The sequence below is a fragment of the Cuculus canorus genome, chromosome 2, assembly GCF_017976375.1.
Source record: "Cuculus canorus isolate bCucCan1 chromosome 2, bCucCan1.pri, whole genome shotgun sequence".
Taxonomy (NCBI): Eukaryota; Metazoa; Chordata; class Aves; order Cuculiformes; family Cuculidae; genus Cuculus; species Cuculus canorus.
Window position 1 is genome coordinate 63,999,413 of NC_071402.1, and position 21,169 is coordinate 64,020,581.

Sequence of the window (21,169 nt, forward strand, 5' to 3'; positions counted from 1 at the left end):
GGAGCAAGAGCAGGGGGAGGAGCAAAGAGCAGGAGGAGCAGGGGCAGAAGCAGGAGGAGCAAGAGCAGGAGGAGGAAGAGGAACTGCTGCAGCAGTAGGAGGAGCAAGAGCAGGGGCAGCAGAAGCAGGAGGAGGAGGAGCAGGCAGCGGAGCAAGAGAAGGAGGAGCAGCAGTGGGAGGAGCAGCAGCAAGAGGAGGAGGAGCAGGAGGCGGAGCAAGAGGAGGAGGAGGAGGAGGAGTGGGGGCAGCAGAGGCAGAAGCAGGAGGGCGAGCAGCAGCGGCAGCGGGAGGAGCAGCAGCGGGAGGAACTGCAGGAGGAACTGCAGCAGCAGCAGCAGCAGCAGCAGCAGCAGCAGCAGCAGCAGGGGGAAGAGCAATAGTGGGAGGAGCAGAGGCAGAAGGAGGAGAGGCAGAAGGAGGAGGGGGAGCAGCAGCGGGAGGAGGAGCAGCAGGAGGAACTGCAGCAGCAGCACCAGGGGGAGGAGCAGTAGTGGGAGGAGCAGGAGGATGGCGGCCGTAGGAGGTGGTGACCAGGGCGTTGGAGCCGAGGTGCCCGGCGCGGACAGCGGGAACGTCTCCCAGAGCCAGAGCAGCGCCTCCGGCCTCGGGGACCCGGAGGAGGACGAGGAGGAGGAGGGCTGGGAGGCGTCGCTCAGCGCCACCGCCGCCGCCTGCTCCGCCTACCTGCTGGCTGACCGCAGCCTCTTCAGCCAAGAGGTGCGGGACGGGGTGTCAGGGAGTCACAGAAGGATGGAATGGTCGGGGTCGACAGCGACCTTAAAGATCATCCAGTTCCACCCCTCTTGCCATGGGCAGGGACATGTCCCCTGGATCAGGTTGCTCAATGCCTGGTCTTGAAAGCCCAAAAGGACAGCAGTGGCTGCCCCATCCCTGGAGGTGTTCGAGGCCGGGTTGGATGGGGCTTTGAGCAACCTGATCCAGTGGGAGGTGTCCCTGCCCCTGGCAGGGGGTTGGAACTGGATGATCTTTAAGGTCCCTTCCAACTCAAACCATTCCATGATTCTCTGTCCGGTCACGGGTGCCCAACATGGCCCAGAGGTGCTGGGGTTTGCCTTGAGCTGGTGTCAGTCTGGCTGGTGTCTGTCCTCGGAGGTTTCGTTTGGCAGAGTCTGGGGGTTCCTTTTGTGTTTCCAGCTCCCTCTGAAGTGTTTCTGTTTTGCAGATAGAAAGCTTAGACAAGAGTCTCGAAGATTTGCTGACCAGAGTGGATGAATTTGTGGGAATGTTGGACATGGTACGTGTAACTCACCTGCGGTCGTGGTTTTGGAGCCAGAATGCAGTTTAATGTGTGTTTGAGTTTTTTGGTGGGACAGAGGTAGGAGGTACCCTATGGTCTGGGCGGGTTTCAGTATGAAAACACATTTGATAATTAGAAAACTTATTCTGGTAATTAGACAAGTCAGAAAACTACTAGATAAGATGAAAACTACTGAACTTTCATGTCAGAGCAAAATATGCCCATATAGCTGCATAGTCACTTAATTGTATCTGTATGTCTGAGCAGCCTGATCCAGTGGGAGGTGTCCCTGCCTGTGGCAAAGGGATTGGGACTGGATGATCTTTAAGGCCCCTTCCGTCCCAAACCGTTTTATGATTCTATGATCTGTCCGTAGATGGAATCCCATTTTGAATGGCACAATGACAGCTGTTTTAAAGAGCAATATGATATTCTCGTTTTCCTTTAAAATACACAAAGACATCCTCTGTGTTTTTTGTAATCAAAGTATCTAATCAGAGTTGCCAAACCTCCAAAGCTAGATTTGTCTTTAGGGGACCCTTTCTTATCCTTTCATTAGAAAGTCAATTTTGTTCTCACTTTCTCAGTGAGGGGAGACAGGGGAACTGAATGGAAAGTTCCAGTAAGCTGACCACTGGTATACAGGCTGCCTTTTTAAGCATTAGCGCATGTGGTTCTCCTGCACTGCTCCAGGGGAACTTTACTGTATTACTTTTTTTTTTTATGCCAATAGAACAAGATTTTGTGGCCTGGCATTTTTAGCAAAGTTGAGGAAATGCACAAGTAATGAAATATAAGTGAAAATCTTAGTTTAGCTTGTTTGATTTTTGTACTGTATCTTGGGAAATGTTCCATTTCTTAGTTCTGAGAGGCCATAGCAGCCTATTTTTAATATAACTATAAAGGAAAATATTTGCTATGCAAAATAAATTTTTTTGAAGGGCACTTACTATACTAAACAAAGAGGCTAGTTTATTAGTTTTAATCTAGTATTTTTATACTAATACTAATATGATATTTTTAAACTATGAGTTTTAATCTGTTAATTGGAGCTCAGCTCATTTCCAGAATGAAATCTACTGAACATATTGTTTTATTCATTGATTTTTGTATTATTTCTTTGAATTATCTTTAGATTCGAAGTGATTCCTCTCAAGTTGTCAATGAAAGTATACCTGAAATTTACACAAAAGCTACAGAAATGAGACAGATATACAGGAAGATTGACAAACTAGAGGTATGTATTTGATTTCTTCTAGATGTATTCTGTTTCCTAATGGGAGGAGGGATCAGCAATATGCTATAATTGTGTGTGTGCATGCATGCACATGGAGTGGGCTAAAATCTGTTTTGCTCTCCATGCCCAGTCTGGTTTCAGTACTTCAGGATTAATAAAGATAATGCAATTTATTAAGAATTTCTGGAGACTGCAGGCATTCTAAAATAAGAAAAACTTAAAAAAAAAAATTATCTTTTAAACTTACTGCTTGAAGGAAGGCAGGCATCTTTTTTTTTTCAGAAAGCAATGATACTGCTTGTTTGGGGGTTAGGTTTTTTTGATTGCTTGGTTGGTTTGGGATTTTTATAGTATCTGTCAAAGTCACTGTCTTGGGAGCTATTTGGAGACCAGTAGAATGAAATGTCTGTTGATACATGGTAAAGCTTGAAAACTGTCATTCAGATCCTTGGTCCCGCTTTTAATAGAAAGGCACATAGAAGTCTAAATTCTAAGAAGGCTAAATTAGTTATTTGAAAGGCAAATAGGAAAAGGAAGACTGATGGTTTTATGAGGTTTAACCTGCTTTAGCAGCCTTTTAGGTATCTTCAGAAATTTCTAGCAATAAAATAGATGTGTAGGTGGAAGGAAAATAGAGCATGGAGGTTTTGACTCCTTATTTGAAGTGTGACCAGTAGGTCAAGGAAGGTTATTCTCCCCCTCTACTCTGCTCTTATGAGACCTTACCTGGAGTACTGCATCAGGAGGGACATGGGTCTGTTAGGGCGGGTCCGGAGGAGGGCCACAAAGATGATCAGAGGGCCTCCCCTATGAGAACAGGCTGACAGAGTTGGGGTTGTTCAGCCTGGAGAAGAGAAGGCTCCAGGGAGACCTTAGAGAAGCCTTCTAGTACTTAAAGAGACCCTACAGAAAAGCTGGGGAGGGGCTTTTTATCAGGAGCAGTGACAGGATGAGGGGTAATGGTTTTAAGCTGAAAGAGGCGATATTTAAATTAGATATTAGGAAGAAATTCTTTCCTGTGAGGGTGGTGAAGCACTGGAACAGGTTGCCTAGCGAAGTTGTGGATGCCCCATCCCAGGAGGTGTTTGAGGTTGGATGAGGCTCTGAGCAACCTGATCTAGTGGCAGGTGTCCCTGCCCATGGCAGGGGGCTTGGAACTGGGTGGGCTTTAAGGTTCCGTGAAACCCAAGCCATTCTGTAATTCAGTGGTTTAAGTAATGGGCCTTTCACCGCTGTCGTGCAATATATAAACCTGTTTTAATTTGTTAGTGAAAAAGTTGTGATTTCTTTTGGATTTTTTTCCTCACTAGGCTTTTGTGAAGATGATTGGAAATAGTGTAGCTGGACTGGAAGAACGGGTCATAAAGGCAGAAACAGACTTTGGAGCTTTTCCAAGCACATTCAAGAAAATCTTGCACACAATCAGCTTTCCGTCCTTCCTTAATGTAAGTAAGCTTTGGTTGTCGTGTGACCAGCTTAGTTGCTCTGCTTACCAGCATAGATGATGAAAGTGTTTGTTACATATATATCTGAATTTAACTGTTAAACTTGTATTAGGATTTTTTTGAAGTTTTCAGACTTAATCTAAAAAATCCGAACTAAAAAAAATCACAAATTCTTAAAAGGATTTGTGTGAGTAACTGAAGAAGGGAACATGATGGACACACACAAGCACATGATGAGCGAGCCTTTATTAAAGCATCTGTGATGGTATACAAAGGAAGCAGGAAAACCTGTGCTGACAACACTCTTAAAGGATTGTACTTTAGTTAGCATGATCACTGCAGAAACATAACCAAAAAGGGAAATAAAAGCTACATTGAACAATATTTTTAAAATAAAGGGTGATTTTGATTGTTCAGTAATAGTGTAAATGCCTTGTTAAAGTTTCTGAGGATGCAGTTTTTGCTACGTTTTCTTGTTTCTTCATGTGGACTGTTACTGTACAGAAGATCTGAAGTGCTTTCTCTAGTGTGTTTCAAGGAGATGCCATACTTAACCTAAAAACTTGTGCTGTGTGCTAGTTTTGAAGTAATCTTCTGGACAGAAAAAAAAGTTTTCTTTACACCTGATAGTTCTTGGCATCTCTTGCCCATACATTACTTATAAGTACTCGTCCTTGCATCAGCTCCCTGATTCTTTTCTTTATCTTTTGTTATATTCATCTTGTGCTAGCTCAGGCTTCTGTATCAAAATATAGGTGCAAAAAACTGAAGTAAAGTAGGTTTGCAGAAGAAGATGACCATGTGTTCCTATGTCTTGTAAGCATGTGTGTCAGGAGAGAAAAATAGATGCAAAAAGAATATGTATTTTCTTGCTAAGACTCAGTTCAGAAAACTCAGTTAAAGAAGGAAGTTTTTATAATGAGGGTGGTGAAACACTGGAACAGGTTACCCAGGGAGGTAGTGGAGGCCTCATCCCTGGAAGCATTCAAGGTTAGGTTAAATGGGGCTCTGAGCAACCTGATCTAGTTGAAGATGTCCCTGCTTCTGCAGGGGGGTTGGACCAGGTGACCTGTAAAGGTCCCTTCCAACCCAAAGCATTCTATGATTGATTTTATGATTCTAAACCTTTTCTTCACTGCTATTTTCTGTGTAGTCTTTAAGTTAATTAACTTTGCATTCTGTCATTTTCTTCGGTGTTGAATTTGAGTGATGTAATTTTTTCTTTAAAAAAAACCCCAAAAAACAATGCAAAGCTGCTATTTACAGGCCAATTGCAATAACAAACAGTGTGTTCCATTTTGTTGCTAAAAACAGTTGTCAACCACAGAATTATAGTCTTCAATTGAAAAGTTTGAAAGTTCTAATAAAGTACCTTTTTAGCGTTGCATGGGAACACTTTGTCAGCTTAGCGGTATTTCCCCAATTAATAAGGTGAAAAGTCTTCTAAAGTGTCAGCAAGCTGAACCCAGCATATCCAGTAGTTTATTGGTTTGAGTATGGATAGCAATAGAATCAACACAGAGAATTTACCGGTATTAATTCATTAACTAAAAGGCAGGTCACTGTTTTGCAGTAATATGAAGTGTTGCAATGTGAAGTATCTATTTTCACTAGTTAACACAAGGATGTGGGACTGAAAATGCCTACGGAGAGTACTCTTCATTCCTGACATTAATGACCTCACCTGATATGTCACCCCTTTGGAAAGGAAGGCTTATCAATATTGTGATTTACACTGTAACTGTAGTTCATGTTTTCTTGCTACAATTTTAATTTAGTCAAGTCCCCTCACTCACTTCCCATATAAATGTATCTGCTTCTTTACACAAAGGGTATATTTTGTGTTTCTTTTCAACCCTGTATTTGTAATCTGGCTTTCAGAATTTGCGGCAAGTTCTTCCCTTGTGAATACCGGGCAGTGTAAAATACAGTTCTGTAAGACTTCTGGTATCACTAAGGATGTAGACTCTCAAAAAGTAAAAATGTCCACTAAGCAGCTGCAGAAATACCTATTTGTAAATGTGCACTTAGGCAACTGTGGGTACTGTGCCTGCCTATCTATTTCCTCACCATATTGAAATTAGCATCTTCTTGCACATGTGTATATATACCGCCTTTTAGATCAGCATCATGATTTGCAGGATAACTGTGACCTTAGTTTCCCTTGTTTGCAAGGTGTTTTCTCACAGGGCAGTACAGGATAAGAAATAATTATTAAAAAACAGAAGTTTGTTTTCAAAAATCGGTTTAAATTTGGCAAAATTTCCAATACAGAGGACATTGATAATATCCACTATTTATAGGTCTAGTCTTTGTTTATATTTTTATTTCATTATAACTTGAATGGCAAAATGAACATTTAAGAAAAATTAACAGTATTGTAAAGTTAGACAAATAAAATTTAAATGTCATAATTCGGGAGTTCTCTTTATAACAGAAGATTATGTACTTATTTCATATGGAGTACAAGTATACAACTCAACTAGGTGTTTTGTAGGTATGCTTAATTATATCCTCATTTTGGTACTGTAAAAGCATTCCAAAATCCAGGTATACTAATGATGCTTGGTATGCCTTTAACTTCATTACTGGTGAAGACTCTGATTTCCTCGCCATAGACGGGCAAAAATGTACCTGAAGAACTCTGCGAACAAACTGACTGAGAGCTCTGCAAAGTAGTTCATCAAAATATCTCCATTAAGAATCCAAAAGAATTTTTAATGAATGAGGTCTTGATTTCAAGCCTTCTGGGTCAGACCCTATATTGAGAACGTACACTGGCTCTGTCTTGCAGGGCAGAATTGCTTACCTGCAGGAGGGCTGACAGGATAGTAAGTAGTGGTCCTTGCTGTTGTTTCTTTTAAGAAACCATTTGGTATAGCGAAAAAACAATATGGTCAATATTTAAAAGAAACCTGAAAGCTTTTCCTGAAAAACAGTGTAACAACTCTTTTCCAGTTCTCTACTATATTATTTTTAATGATGCAACATGGTAAATATATTCTAACATATACTTGATGAAGAAGCTAAGCAGGAGCAGCAGCCCTCTGGAAAGAAACATTTGCCAGGTTTGCTTCCATATGAAGGCTTTTTTATCTAAGTAAATAAGAACACAGGGTAGGGGTTAACTCAAAGGAAGCCTCTGCAGAGAACTTAAAGACTGGAGCAGGAAAGGTAAAGGTATTTGCCTTGGAATAATAAAAGTTACAATGACTACCATCAGCTAGGAAAGAAGCTCCTGCGCTTTCCAGGACCGAGTCTGTTCAGGTGATAAGATGGCAAAAGTCAAAGACTGCTTTTCTTCACTTACGTAGAGAATGTGCCAGATCCATCTGCACTATGATTAAAAATTCTACTAAGGAGATATTCCTTTAAAACTTTTTCTTGGTTTGCATTTTAGCTCTGTACGCTTTGTTTTAAAACTTGCTGTTTTAAGTAGGTGAAAAATAAACTTATCTAATTTGCAGAAATCGTCTTCCGCACAACAACAGACACTCTATGAACCTCCAGTCCTGTTCAAGACTGAAGACTATTTTCCATGTCTTAATGAAGCACCTTATTGATGATTTTTTACTTTGGGATTGATATGAACCAGCCAGAATAGAGACACCTAAGTGAACAAAAGAAATGCTAACCTCAAAACAGCTGCATTTCTGAACGTTATTGATGGCATATTGCCACTCCAATTCTCATTGTCTTCCTTCAGGCAGTGCTTTCAGGTAATCTTTGTTTGTGTACATTATTTCAAGTCTTCCTAAAACACAGTATGAATTTTCAGATTATATTGGGGAAGGAACTTCAGAATACTTGTGCATTAGGTTGTTGGGTTTTTTTTTAAATAGGGAAATAATAGGAAACATACTTTTATATAAGAATCTTTTAACACAAAAATATCTGTACTGCTGCAAGTATAAATAACTATGCCACCAGGATATGGGGTTTGGTTGGGGTTGGTTTTTTTCCCCGAAAGTACTGATTGAGGTGAAAGAAAAACTATGTGTAAAATCATCTACTCCAAGTTTTGGAACCTGGTCCCTGTAGTTTGTATGGAGAAATGCACCACGTTGTGATGTACGAGTCGCAAGGGAGGACTTAGAAGATTGGTGAGGAGTCACGGACATGGTTCAATGCACGTGATGTAGTCCCAGTACACAAAGCGAACATCCTACCTCCACTGATGATTATAAAGTCACAGTGACCTGAACATCTAATTATTGCAGCATTGTATTGTTTGATGTGTAACCAGGTGAGCATGATTATATATATATATATATATATATAACCTGCTGTAAAAAATGAGAAGTATTAAAGCTGAGTCAGGGATGCCCCTGGACTGAGCCTCAATCAGGCGCCTGACTGGACTGTCTGCTTTTCCCTCACAACCTCTGTGTGGTTACTGGGGCTCCCTGCGCTGATTGCCATGCGAGTATATTGTCAATAAACTATACAACCTCTATTGTTGTCTTGCATTTCACCTGACAGTATCGAACTGCACCGTTATCTCTGAGAAACTTTTTGCTTACAAGTTGTTGCATTCTTCTGAACCATAACTTTACCACCGCTGTTCTATTGCCAATGTAACTTACTACAAATATCCAAAATTCAAATTTCAGAGGAATAAGAAATGCATTAGGCAAACAATGTGTCTACCAATTTTGTGCTGCAGGCACAGAAAAAGGTATGCAGTTGTAGAGCAAGGTTTATATACTAATAGATAACACTTTCAAAGCCATAAGGTCTTGTCTCCCAACAACAGCAGGGACTAGGTTCTGAATAGTATCTGAAGCAATATTTAGTTCCTTTGGTTCAGATTTAGCATTTAGTTAAAAAAAAAGATTGTGAAGTCAAAATTGGTAGGCTCCAAACGGAGTTCTACTATAAAATATACCTGAATTTTAGCTGAAAGAGTCTAGAAGAATAATTATATGCAATCATCCATAAAGGAACAGGCATTTAACTTGCAAGAGGGGGCTACTGCCCACCCCTACTCCTTATTTTCATCAATACCTAAATATTTCACTATTTAGATGTTCCACTATGGCAACAGTTGCATTTCTAGGAAGTATCATACCTTTCAGTTTATGCATAAATTACCCTTAAAGGTTTATCCATCCTCAGTGAAATCTAATGGAATGATGTACATGTAACATATGTAACAACATATGGCTAGAGCCAAATACTCTAAAGCACTCTGACAGCACAGAAAATTTTGAAGTAATCTCAGAATAGTCTTCTAATTAAATGAATTGACTGCTCTAATAACAGCTTTGTCCTCTGTGAATGGAACTAAAATGCAGTAATTTTTAAATAGATGATATAAATAAAGATCTCAGCGAGCTTATCTAGCTGGCTGTTGTTCATATTAATAGGAGAAAAAAAATCACTTATTCTGAAGTGGGTATTTGTATTAAACAGCTGTATAGAAAACGTAAGACATCTTCAAAGCACACCACAAGCAAAAGTCATGGAATTCCTATAACTAGTGTAGTTCTATGTTGTAAATGCTCCAAAGTATTTTAATTACTGAAAACAATGGATAGTACATAGAAGAATTATTAAGAAAATATAATAAAAATACAGACAATAAATCGTGGCTTGTTTAATAACTGATACAGAATAATGAGGTCACAGATCATCTGTGAACTGTAAACTAGAAAAGTTATAAATTAAGGCACTCTCCTAATACTGACAAGATTCATACATGCACTCTGTTGTTGAATTTGTACTACCTTGGCGACCTCCTTGTTCATGGTCAGCTTCACCGAGCAATAGCTTAAAAAAATATCCTGAGTGTTCACACTCAGTAAAGAAAGATCATAGAATGTTCCTTTATTCTGTCTGCTGTTGTTACCTTGCATTAGAGTAAAAACAGTAATAACTATATTATGAATTAGGCTCAATATTTACTTGCTTTGCCAGCTACAGATTAAATCTCAAAATCCACTGATACTGATATTCATATACCCAGAAAGTTGTACTCATAGCTTTCTCTGTACAATGTTTATCTTTCTCCTCTTGCATGGTTTCCAAGATATTAAATGAGTAACAATAGCACTATATTACCTGTTCTTAACAGGAAGAGCTCTCCAGATAGAACTGATGTAAAGCAAGACATTATGTTTAATGAGCTGAGCTGCTAAATGTTGGTTATTGAGTGTGTGAAACTAGCCAATGTTTAATATCAACAAAGAGTCTACACACAAATCTTCCATTTCTTCTATGACATGAAGCAAAACTTTTAATGTTATCCTGGCAGAGGTAATATTAAAAGTTTTCCTTTTCTTATAGTTGTGTACATTTTAGGTAAGTGTCTAACTGAAACTAATGCTGCGGCTTACTAAGAGATACTTGTTTTCTGTAAGACGTATGTGTATACATATGTATTTTGTATATATAACAAAGTCTCCATTCAAAGATATGCAGGATGGACTGGATTTTGGACAAAAATCAATATGATCTGTCTTATCTAATTTTTAGTTATATGTTAAATTAGGCCTGAAGTAGAGACATAAAGATCAATATTTCTATGTAATTATTTTTGGACCTGCACATTTTGTTCCACTGTTGGGAAATGCTACTGCAGGTGCTGTAAAACCTAAAAAATTACAGAAGGATGGACATTACTGACATGAAAAGAAGCAGATTAATTCTTTATCTGACCAAATAAAATAAAATATGTTTAAAGAACTAAAGGTGCACAGGATTAATTGACGTTTTCAAAATCCATAGCAGTTCATTACTTCTGCTGACAAGAACCTTCAAGGTTAAAGGTTTTTACCTGCTAATACTTAGAATTTATTAGCAAGGTTAATTTGGATTCTGTCCTGTACAGGAACTGTTTCCAAATGCTAAGATCCTGAGCTATAGAGAGTGATCCAGAGGGAAACCCCACCCAGAATCAGAAGAGCAAGATAACTTCTGTCTACATCTATGAAGAGAACTTTACATTTTAGAATGGTAAATATTTTCAGCTTCCTTTACAAGGATTAAAAAAAAAAAAAAAGCTTTTTAAGTGATGACACTTCTAAATTTCCTCAGTTCGTAGAAAAAAGTGTAGTGTTGGACCAGCTACCAAGAAAATCCTGTACACCCAGACAGAAGCCCTGCCTTGAAAAGCCGAAACCCCTGTTAGATTTAGCTGTGATCAAAGAGGATACTCTTTCCATAATGAGGGTTGGTAATCTCTCCAGCCTCTGAAACTAAATCCATCAGGAATGAGTAGACTTCCGCTACTGGGATTCACATCTTGGTAGGAGCTAGGTCACTGAGGCAGGCTGTGCTGCAACAGTGGAGCAGTGGCTTTGTCCTCTCTGCTGCTTTTGTAAATTCTACTTTAAGCCGATGGGTGGTAGTACAGCCTAAAGGTGATAGCACAGACTCCAGCTGCAGCTGCTCTGAGGTTTGGAGAACTTTCTTTGCCTTCTTGCTTGAGGTTATCTACTCACAAACTTTTAATGCTGGTCAGTTTTATGATTTTGCAAAACACTCTAAGTAGCCTGTAAATTGCAGATGCTGATCAATGCCTTAGAAGTGCTAAATAATAAAAAATGGAAACAGAAGGCAAGTGCTCATGGGCGGTACTGAACAACACTGATGAGGCAGAATGCAGTCATATGTAGATACATAGTTTGTAAAAGAAAAATTGAAATAATGGATTTGAATTAAGTCAGACAAAAGGAAAAGACAGGAAAAACAAAATGTCCTGTCTAAAATCACATGAAACTCAAAACATCATTTTATTCTTGTCAACTTGAATATTGGCTATACGTTATTTGATGGACTATTAGTTTAAGTAGTAGAAAAAATAAGACATTTAAATTATGTAAACAGTAATAAAATATAATGTTTTCAATCAAATGTGCTATCTCTAAAGGATCTTTAATAGTCTTTAAAAAACATATATTGAAAATACAGGTATATAAATGGGCTGACAGAGTTAAGGAAATTAACTGAATGTTAGCAAGGATTCTGTTACAGGTTTCTAAATGAAAAGACAAAGGGACAGAATTCATGGAGGAAAAAAAAAAGCACATGCTGAGCATCAATGAAGAAAAAGATTATGTTTCCACTTTGAGTTATCATCTCCCACTCTTCAGAAACTGTAGGGCTTTTTGAGAATAGCTTGATGCCTACATTATTTAAAAATAAATTAATTGCCATCTGTTTCTTACAGGTGACACTGTCAGGATTTTCTTTACAAGCAAGAGGTCTAGAAAGCAACCTTTAAAAAAAGAAAAAGTCATAGCTGAAATTCCCGCAATCCTAGGACTTTGAAACTGGTAATAAGTATGACAGGAGCATCTGAAATATTTCTTGGAACGTGAGTCAACATAAAAGACTTGCAGAGAACTGCAAACTGGCAGAAAAGTTGGTTCAGATTGATTGATACAAAAAAAAGAAAATTAAAAAAGGAATGGTAAGAGCCTTGTTCAGGAATGGAAGAGGCAGAAAATAGCATAGCCAGGAGATAAGCCAGGGCAAATGCTAAGGCATAAACTTGTGACAGAGCTTTGAGCAGCATGAACAGATGAGGGCAAGATCCTTGAACTGGGAGGTATGAATGAAGACCCACAGCAGACCTGGCATACACGTGCAATCTTGTTACTTGTTCACAGTTTCTTTTTTTTTGCCTCAGGGTGCACTGCTTCCAAGTACACAGTTTTAGCAGGGCCGTTTAATTGTACTGGAAGAACTGTGGAAAGACAGTCTGGATCAGGTTGCCATTACTGCTGCTTTCATGAAAGCAACAGGACTTGCAGGAGAGTTAGCCAGAACATTAGGCTGCTCTGGCTAAAAATCAGTGCTGTGAAGCCAAACAGCCCAGCCCCAGCAGTGATGTCCAGATACAGGGGTGAGGTGTGAAACTCCTGTACTCCAAGTAGTCCCCCTGAGAAGGCAAGGAAAGCTGCATCCTGGTGGGACTCATTTCTCCTGGTGGTGCCACTGGAGAGATGTGCATCAAGGGAAATGTCATAGGCTGAGCTGAACAGTGGAATCCTTTTCCCACGAGTTGTCCTATGGAATTCACATCAGTTTTCCTCACACTTCTGATTAGCCTTTTCTTCCCCAGGGAGGGCTTTGCAATTTCTTGGGAAGTATAGAGGGAAAGAAGAACGAAAAGTTTGGTACTGGGAATAGCCTTCTTGTTGTCGTTGCAGAGGTGTTTGTGTGTCCTGCTCAGATGCCTACTTCCAGCAATGTCTTATCAACTCCAATACAATGATTCAACTGCTAGTGATAAGCAGTGCCCTTGTTCTTCGTGTCAGTGGTTGCTGGAAATTTTTTTTGAAGTGTGTCTGTTGCATCTAAAATGTGTCTGTTGCATCTAAAATCCAGTGTATTGGGAGACTGTTAAGGGAAAAAGTATTAATTGAGGGGAAAAATACTAAAAAATATAATTGAACAAAAATTGTGTTTTCTTTCTATATTTATTAGCTTTACTTTTCCTGGATTTAATTGTGTTTCTGTAGTCAAAGGAAGGAGAACACAAAGCAATAATGCCAGAGAAATGTTGCTTAGGGGAAATGAACTATGATTTGTTAGCTCACAAGGTAGATGAGCTGTGCTGTTGCAAACTGATTGTATGTACCAGTGAGATAAGTAAAGATTCTGCCAAGGGAGTTGGATGAAATTATGAGAAACACACAGAATCAACAATAGAAAGAGATCAGTGAAAGTAGGACTGGATGATATTCCAGTGCTCATCTTGGTTACCATTCTTGCACTCATTAGTTTGCACCATGGAGCTGTCTCTGGGTGTGAAATGGATTCTTTTTGGATTAAATATAGTCAGAGACTTGCTCTAGGAGTTTATCTGACATGCTACAGCTGCTGATGAGTATCCATTCCATGCTGCTGGCCTTGAGGCTAGTCTTAGGTCAAGGTGAAACTCTATGAAACATTTAGCTTACGCATCAGGTTACTCCTTACAAATCTGCCTCTGCTGTGCTGATCTACCTGCTAAAACAGGCATGGCCTCAAGGTGGTAAACAGCACTCTTTGGGAGTACAAAGACTGAATCGAAGCTGTGTGATGAATGCAGATGTGATGGCGCTGGAGTTTATATTTGAAGAACTGAATGCTTCACTTACATAGAAATTAAATTCATGCAGGGTAATAGTGAAGAGGCTGATGTAAAGGTCAGGTAGGAAAGCAGTTGGAGAGGAGATGATGGAGGAGTGGCGAAGAGGAACAAACAGACCTTCTAACTGAACTGAAACATAAGCAAGTGTACAGGAGATGGAAGTGAGGGTAGGATGATAGAGCTCTGTTTGATCTTGCAGCAATAGGGTTAGGAAAGCCAAGGCCATCCTGGACTTGAATCTGATAAGGGATGTGAAAAGTAACAGGAAAGGCTTCTACAAGTAGGTAAACAGCACAAGGAAGACTAGGGAAAATGTGTCCCACTTCTGAATGCAGCTGGAGCTTGGTGATGCAGGACATAGAAAAGGCCAAAGTATAGAAGTGCCTTCTATGCCTCAGTCTTTACTGGGCTTGCGAGTACAAGAAAGATATGAATGTACTGAAATGAGTCCAGTGCATGTCCATAAAGAGGATTACAGGACTGGAGCATCTCTTCTATGAGGAAAGGCTAAGAGAGCTAGGAATGTTCATCCTGGAGGAGAGAAGGCTCAGGGGGATCACATCAGCATGTATAAATACCTGAAGGAAAGGGGAGGAGACAGTTCTCAGCAGTACCCGCTGGCAGGACAAGAAACAATGTGCATAAAATTAAAACTCTTTGACAAAGCACTTTCTCTGCTGCATCCCACATCATTTTTGTAACCTTGTTCCCACAAGCTTCTTTTAATATCATCTAATTCTGGTACTGGAGGACACAATCAACAGTCATTAACCATCTGTGTTGCTCATCGTCTTGTAATAATGTCAGTAATTTCCCTTTCTGTGATCTCTTGCCTTGGCTGAAGAATCATAGAATGTTTTGTTTGAAAGGAACATTAAAGATCATTAGTTCCTATCCCTCTGCCATGGAGAGGGACACCTTCCACGGGATCAGGTTGCTCAGAGCCCTTTTGTTTTGTCTGTGAAGCTTCCATGCGCTTGTTGCTTTTTTCTGATCTTTTTCCACTTCTGCCATATCCTTTTTGAAATCAGGAAACCAGGACTGCCTGTATAATTCAAGGCAGAAGCAAATCAGAGGTACCACAATCATATTGTCTACCTTCTTTGTTTCTTCTCTAGTTATTCCCAATGGTAGATGAACATCCTTGTATTCTGAACATTTAAAATGATATTTTCAGGACCTATATTAATTGTATGATCTCACTCATGAGTAACTGCTCAAATTTACTTTCTGACTCATAAAGTTGTTCATATACAAGGATATTTTAATGTAATGGCTAAATACGTGGCTGTTAAGCAGGAGGTGCTTCCAGTTAGTAGGATGATGGTTTTTCTAAAACAGAGGTCCCTGCGTGTGTGGATCTGGTAGAAAATGTAGCAAATGGCAGACCTGTACACCAGAAGGCAAAATCAGGGATGTTGTGGAGTCCGTGTGTTTACGTATAGCTATATTGCTACTGGAGGTCAGCAGCTGGTCTAGTTGTTTGACTCGTGTGTATTTGTGCTTCCTGGGCTGTCATTGGACTTCTCTTACCATCGCCACAGAACAGTGGTCCTGGAAAAATGGTGTTTAACTGCAGCCTGAGGTACCACTCTGAAGTAGAGAGCCGGTGAGGTGTCCTAACACCATGCGCCAGGTACTGTTCAGCCCATCGCAGCCTTGGAGGAGAGCGGTAATGCTCTGTAGCACTGACAGAAACCCTCTTCCTTTTGAACATCCTGAATTTCTTTTTTTTGTTCAAGAAGTCCTTCCAGGGTGACTTCTTCTCCCTTTCTTTACCTTAACTCCGCTGTACCCTGAGACTGAGCTCGCCCCTGCCTCTTAGAGAATAATAGGTGCTTCTTGTCTTTCTTTCTGGTGGGGTGCAGGAGAAGTCCCTTGAGCATTCACAGAGGTGGGAAGTGATGCTTCCTATGGAGGTTATGCTATGTATTTTTTCTCCTGCTTGGAGGTCGTTGAGAACAACCATGCTGAGGGTTTTTCTCAAGTTTTTTTTCTGAAGATGGAACCCAAATTGTTTGGCCCGTGTTGAGGAACATCCTGTGGCTGAAGTAGTCATTTCACTGCCCCACTCTGGTGAGATTTGTGTGCTTGTGCCCTCAGACACTTACCTGATCAAGGACTAAGCCTGAAGAATGCCATCTGGGGAGAGTGTTTGGCCTCTCTAGAGGAGGGCAGTTACTGTGCTACATTCTCCTTTGAGGAGCAGTATTTCTACATTTCGTCACCAAAACCTTTGCTTTGAATCCAGTCCTTAAGACTGTTGTTAGTGATAAATCACATGCTACTTTTATCTTGCGATGTGTAGGAAGAAGTTAAAATCAATGACTACTCTGCAGTGACTGTCTTCAGTTTTATGTGAAGGTTTTGTGATAACGGCACCTGATAACAGCACAGTGCTGAGAAATGCAGAGTAGCCTTACTTTAGTACCATTGCTCTTTTCAGCTCAATTCTTTTCAATCTCTTCAGAATCTGAAAGTTATGGTCAAACTAGAAAGCAGAGATTAATACCACCTCTTGCAGAATAAATTAACTTCTCCAGCTGTGTTAAAGTTGAATTTTTGTGACTTTCTACACAGATTGAATTACTTTACAGGAGAAATGGCAATACAAATTTGGGTCCCACAAGCAAAGCCTGGCAAAACTGAGACAGGAGGAATATTCTCAAATATTCTACCATCATTTTCCCCCCATTTTCCTTTTACTTCAATATGCAGTTTTGTAGTTGATTGATAATCTGGTGCATTGTATATTTAGATTAGATAGTAGCAAGAAATCTTCTACTTCGATGGTGGTAAGGCTTTGGAACAGGTTGCCCAGAAAAGTCATGGTTGCCTCTTCCCTGGAGGAGTTCAAGGACAGGTTGTATGGGGCTTTAAGCAACTTGATCCAGTGGGAGGTGTCCCTGCCCATAGCAGGAGAGTTGGATCTGGATAATCTTTAAGGTTCCTTCCAACCCAAACCATTTGATGATGATGATGTTATTCATATGTGATTCATATGAATATTGTTGGTTCTTAGAGTCACTTTCTGAGTCTCTCTGGAGAGAACAGATTTGTTACATTTAGTATTGCTCACAAACCTTCCGTATGCATGGTTTGATCTGTGGAGAAACTGCTTACTGTTGTGTTTAAAAGAAAGCTGGGAGGCATGCACACCTCCTTGGCAAGGCTTATGTATGACAGTGTTGTATGTCTGTCCCAGTCAGTTGTGGGCATCTCATTGTACGTGATTTGTACGTGATTAATTCATGATGATATGAATTAATAATTCAAAGCATAATGATGGTAGACATTTGCATCAACTGAACTCATCAAAGTGTGCACACATAAAAAGGTTAATCTTAGGCCTTATTAAATTTGTCTGAACCTGTCTGCAAGCAGTTGGGGATCTGCATAGGCAGCAGCTGGCCAGCTGTTACTTCATCGCTTGTACCCCTGCCGGAACAGAAACTGCAGGCTGCAATCCTTGATGCTACTGGGGCCCTTGTGAGAGACGCATAGCTAGCTGATTTAGAGTCCCGCTTTGGTGGGTTCCTCACAAGATGGAGATGGGTACTCAGCTGTGTTGTGGCAGACCTGTGGGAAGACAACATGTAACCTGGGGTCTGCCTAGGGTTTGTGGTTCTGTCAAAAAGACATCTATTCAGTCCTGAGTTTCTACAGGTTTAGCCATATGCGGCTGGCTGTTGGAAGCTACTGGAGGAATTGAGGAGGCTCTCAGCTGTGAAGACTAAGCTTCGTGAGACAGCAGGCAGCAGCACAATCCTGGCTGGACTTGGAAATTCATGCTGCCAGTTCTGCCATTCTGGGCTTGCTGAGTCCCTGAGGTAGTGCATGGGGCACCACCAGAGTGCCTGTGGCCACCCAGGGCATATCACAATGTGAACCGCAGTTCACACAGGATGGGTTTTGGGAGGGTGAAAAGATAACTGTTGGTGTGAAGGGGGGCAGGAAGCTTCTGGAGGAGACGGGAAAGCAGAGCAGGGGAAGGATGTTGGTTTATGTATGGTAGTACCAGAGGAGGTTATGAGACTGTGAGCATTAGGGTCAGTCACAGCAAGGTAAAGAGAAGGGGTTAATGTGGATGGGTGAAATGGATTTTCTTTGGTGTGAGAAAAGGGAAGATAGTGTAGAAGGAGGAATTGTTCTGTCATCTGAATGTCACATATTCGGTCTGACACCAAAATTTTAGTCACAGATCTTCAGGATGCAGATGAAATAGCTCTACTGCAGATGAATTACCTCTAACTCCCCGATTGTTATGATTCAAGCACTTCCTTTCAAATTACATTTTTCCTTCTTATGTTCTCTGTAACCTATTTCCAGAAAGAATATTTATTACACCAGTCTTTAGTAGTTAAGTATTACTTTTTCTAGCCAGCTGGGTTTTTTTTTTTTCCCTATTAGCCTACAGATGAAACAATTAAAAAATAGTCAATCCATGCTGTAATTCTTTATTGCATCTTTTCCAGAAATGTTTAGTAGGTGTTGCTGTACGAGGCAGAACACTAGGCTCACATCTGGCTGTGTCAGGGCATTTCTGTAAGATAACTCCCAATGCCCAATATTGGATAATACCAATGTCATCCTAGTATTTTCTTTGTGTAAAGGAATCATGCAGTAATTAAACAAGCATGTATTTGGAGGTGCTCTGATCCATCATCAAGCGGATGGGAAATATTTGTTTCCACTCAGATGTCAGTATGTTTGATACTACCCGAAACTGGTAAAACAGTATTCATTATTTACAGTTTGTAAATTTCCATAGCTGTGACTTTTATTTAATCACTTTCATTATTTACAAAGACTTGATTATATTCTTAATTATTAGCACAGATACTCCCTCCAAATTTCCATCTGGTAGGATCAGCAATATTCATTACTGTGGAAATTTCATCAGGTAATGTTAAAATGATAAAAAAGCCCAGCTCCTCTCTTCCTCTTTGTTTTTGTTTATCTCAGCTTATGTTGCTTTCCAGTCTCTGATGAGTCATTGAATTTATTTTGTATTGATACTTTCCACATTTCATGTCTGAGCAGTGGTTTTGATTTCCTTGTCTTCTGATCAGAAAAAGCATCAGTTTTTTCCTGTTGTTAACACTGGATTTTTTCCAGACTGGAGAAACCCTCTTTTCTAAATTATGATTGCACAAGATGTTGTGAATATTCCATGCAGGTGTCTCTGGTCACTTTTGAAGGTGATCTGAATTCCCTTCTACTCGTTGTTGCAGCCATAGGGTGGCACCGGGCATTGTTGAGTTTTGATCCATGTCCTAAGAGCACTACAACCCAGTATTTCAAGTTTAGCAGAGCATTTTGAGAGGCTAGAGTTTGCACACAGGCCCATGGCTTGTTCACTCCTGAAAGCAAATAAAACAGCAACTTTTGCCTCCAGATAAAGGGCTCTGATTGTACCAGCTCCAGCTCTCCACCCTGCTCCTAAGCCAACTACTACCACTCACGGCAGAGGGAGTGGAAGATATTTCCTTCTGCACCTCCTCTGACCTTTTCTTCCTCCTCTGCTGCCTGGCTTGCTACCAGCTTAGGGGAGGTGAGTATGATCTCACACCCTGCAGTTTCCTCCTCCGGGTAGTCATCAGTTGCCCCCATACCTCTTCTTAATGATGCCATCAGCAATTATACATTGGCACCAACTTGGTCTGTGTTTCAGCCTTGCAGGCAAAGCAGCTTCAGGAGGAACAGTGTGATGGTGAAGGGATTTTGTCTTCCCCACCTGCTGCTGCTACTTCTTTATAAAGGCAAATAAAAACTCAACATCCTTTTATTTCTCTCATCGTGGAGCTCAGCCTCCAGAGTTAGATAAAGAATAATTAAAACCTGCTGAGCCAGCAGACTTGGCACAAAACCAAATAGAACCTCTGAATTTTGAAAGACATCGTAAGAAATTGGGAAGCATTAAGCTCAGATGATTTTTTGTGATGATGAAAAGATGAAAGCTGGAAATACGTAACTGAATTATTGTTTAAAGAGATGTGGCACTTCTGAAGTTAAATCAAAGTATTGTGTTCACTGTAGGTGAAGCAGTTAATATTTGCCAGATTAGCCTGAGGTATTTTGATGTAGTGTGAAGATAACAGTGGTACAATGTGCTTGCACCAATAAAATGAGTCATACGCACATCCAACTCTTTTTACAGAAATACACCATCAGCATGGTTCCTGTTTAACCTATAAAATCTTATGCTGCATTTTACTAATAACTACTACAGATTATGCTGTAACAGTGCTGAAAGCAATTTATTTTAGACATAAAACATAGCTATACTTTGAACTGCCTTATTATTTACCTGTTTCAACTTTACATACAGTCACTGGGTAAAACTTTAACAACTACTTAGCTGTACGAATGAACCTCATGGGCTATGCCTGCTGTGGCAGCAGAATTATTTGTCAGCAGATTTTCTTTTCACAGCGTCCTCTTATCAGAAGACAGCTGTGATTACTAAGCTAATTTGGTATGTGAAACCATATGGTGTTTTGGAGCTGCTTGGTTACTGTGGAGGATAAATAGCTCCTGACCCTAAAGAGGATCTTTTTAAGAAAAAAAAAAAAATAAATGGTTTCCCTATGCCTTATAAGGCATGGGCAGCCTTACTCCAGTGCTGAAGAAGGGGCGGTAACGGGTTCATGCTGCTGAGTTTTCTCCAGCAGCGGTTACAGGCGACTGAAGAAGTTAAGCTGAAATTGCAAACGCTTTTTCCCCAGCACTTAGCAACAAAACTCAGTCAGGAGAGGAGGCATCAGGTGAAATTAAAAAAAAAACAAACCAAACCACCACCACTTAATCATGGGAAAATCAGGTGAGCGAATGGCTTTGTGCGGTTGGCGGTCTTACAATGTCTGTGACTCGTTTTGTGCTTGGAAAGCATTGGTAAAGCGTTAGTGGCTCTGAGAAAACTGCTTTCATTTGTGCATGGTACAGCCTGGGAGGAGCTTTCTCTCTTACACAGGTTTAGATTAAAAAAGCAAGAAAAAGGACCCCTGTCCTCAACCTGCACAGTGCAGAGGTAGTTATATTTTATATACAACTTATATTTTGTAATTGATAATAGCTTTGCTTTGCTCTATGAAATAATTATAAGCCCTATAGCTTTGAAATTATCTTGAATATAGCTGTCTGAC

The 21,169-nt window shown here is 40.3% G+C and overlaps 2 protein-coding genes across 2 annotated transcripts in view; both read left to right on the plus strand.

Moving 5' to 3' along the window:
• Nucleotides 1-378: 378 nt before the first annotated feature.
• The window catches only part of BLOC1S4 (biogenesis of lysosomal organelles complex 1 subunit 4), a 34,833-nt gene continuing 14,042 nt past the window's right edge, over nt 379-21,169 (plus strand). Inside the window, exons 1-5 of the mRNA XM_009564241.2 lie at nt 379-717; nt 1,184-1,255; nt 2,394-2,495; nt 3,806-3,940; nt 7,408-10,897. Coding sequence (XP_009562536.2) covers nt 508-717; nt 1,184-1,255; nt 2,394-2,495; nt 3,806-3,940; nt 7,408-7,503 — 615 coding nt within the window. The 5' untranslated portion in view covers nt 379-507 and the 3' untranslated portion in view covers nt 7,504-10,897. The remainder of the gene's footprint in view (nt 718-1,183; nt 1,256-2,393; nt 2,496-3,805; nt 3,941-7,407; nt 10,898-21,169) is intronic.
• Nucleotides 19,164-21,169, plus strand: part of GLIPR2 (GLI pathogenesis related 2) — a 29,126-nt gene continuing 27,120 nt past the window's right edge. Inside the window, exon 1 of the mRNA XM_054059097.1 lies at nt 19,164-20,847. Within this exon, the coding sequence (XP_053915072.1) occupies nt 20,835-20,847 (13 nt within the window). The 5' untranslated portion in view covers nt 19,164-20,834. The remainder of the gene's footprint in view (nt 20,848-21,169) is intronic.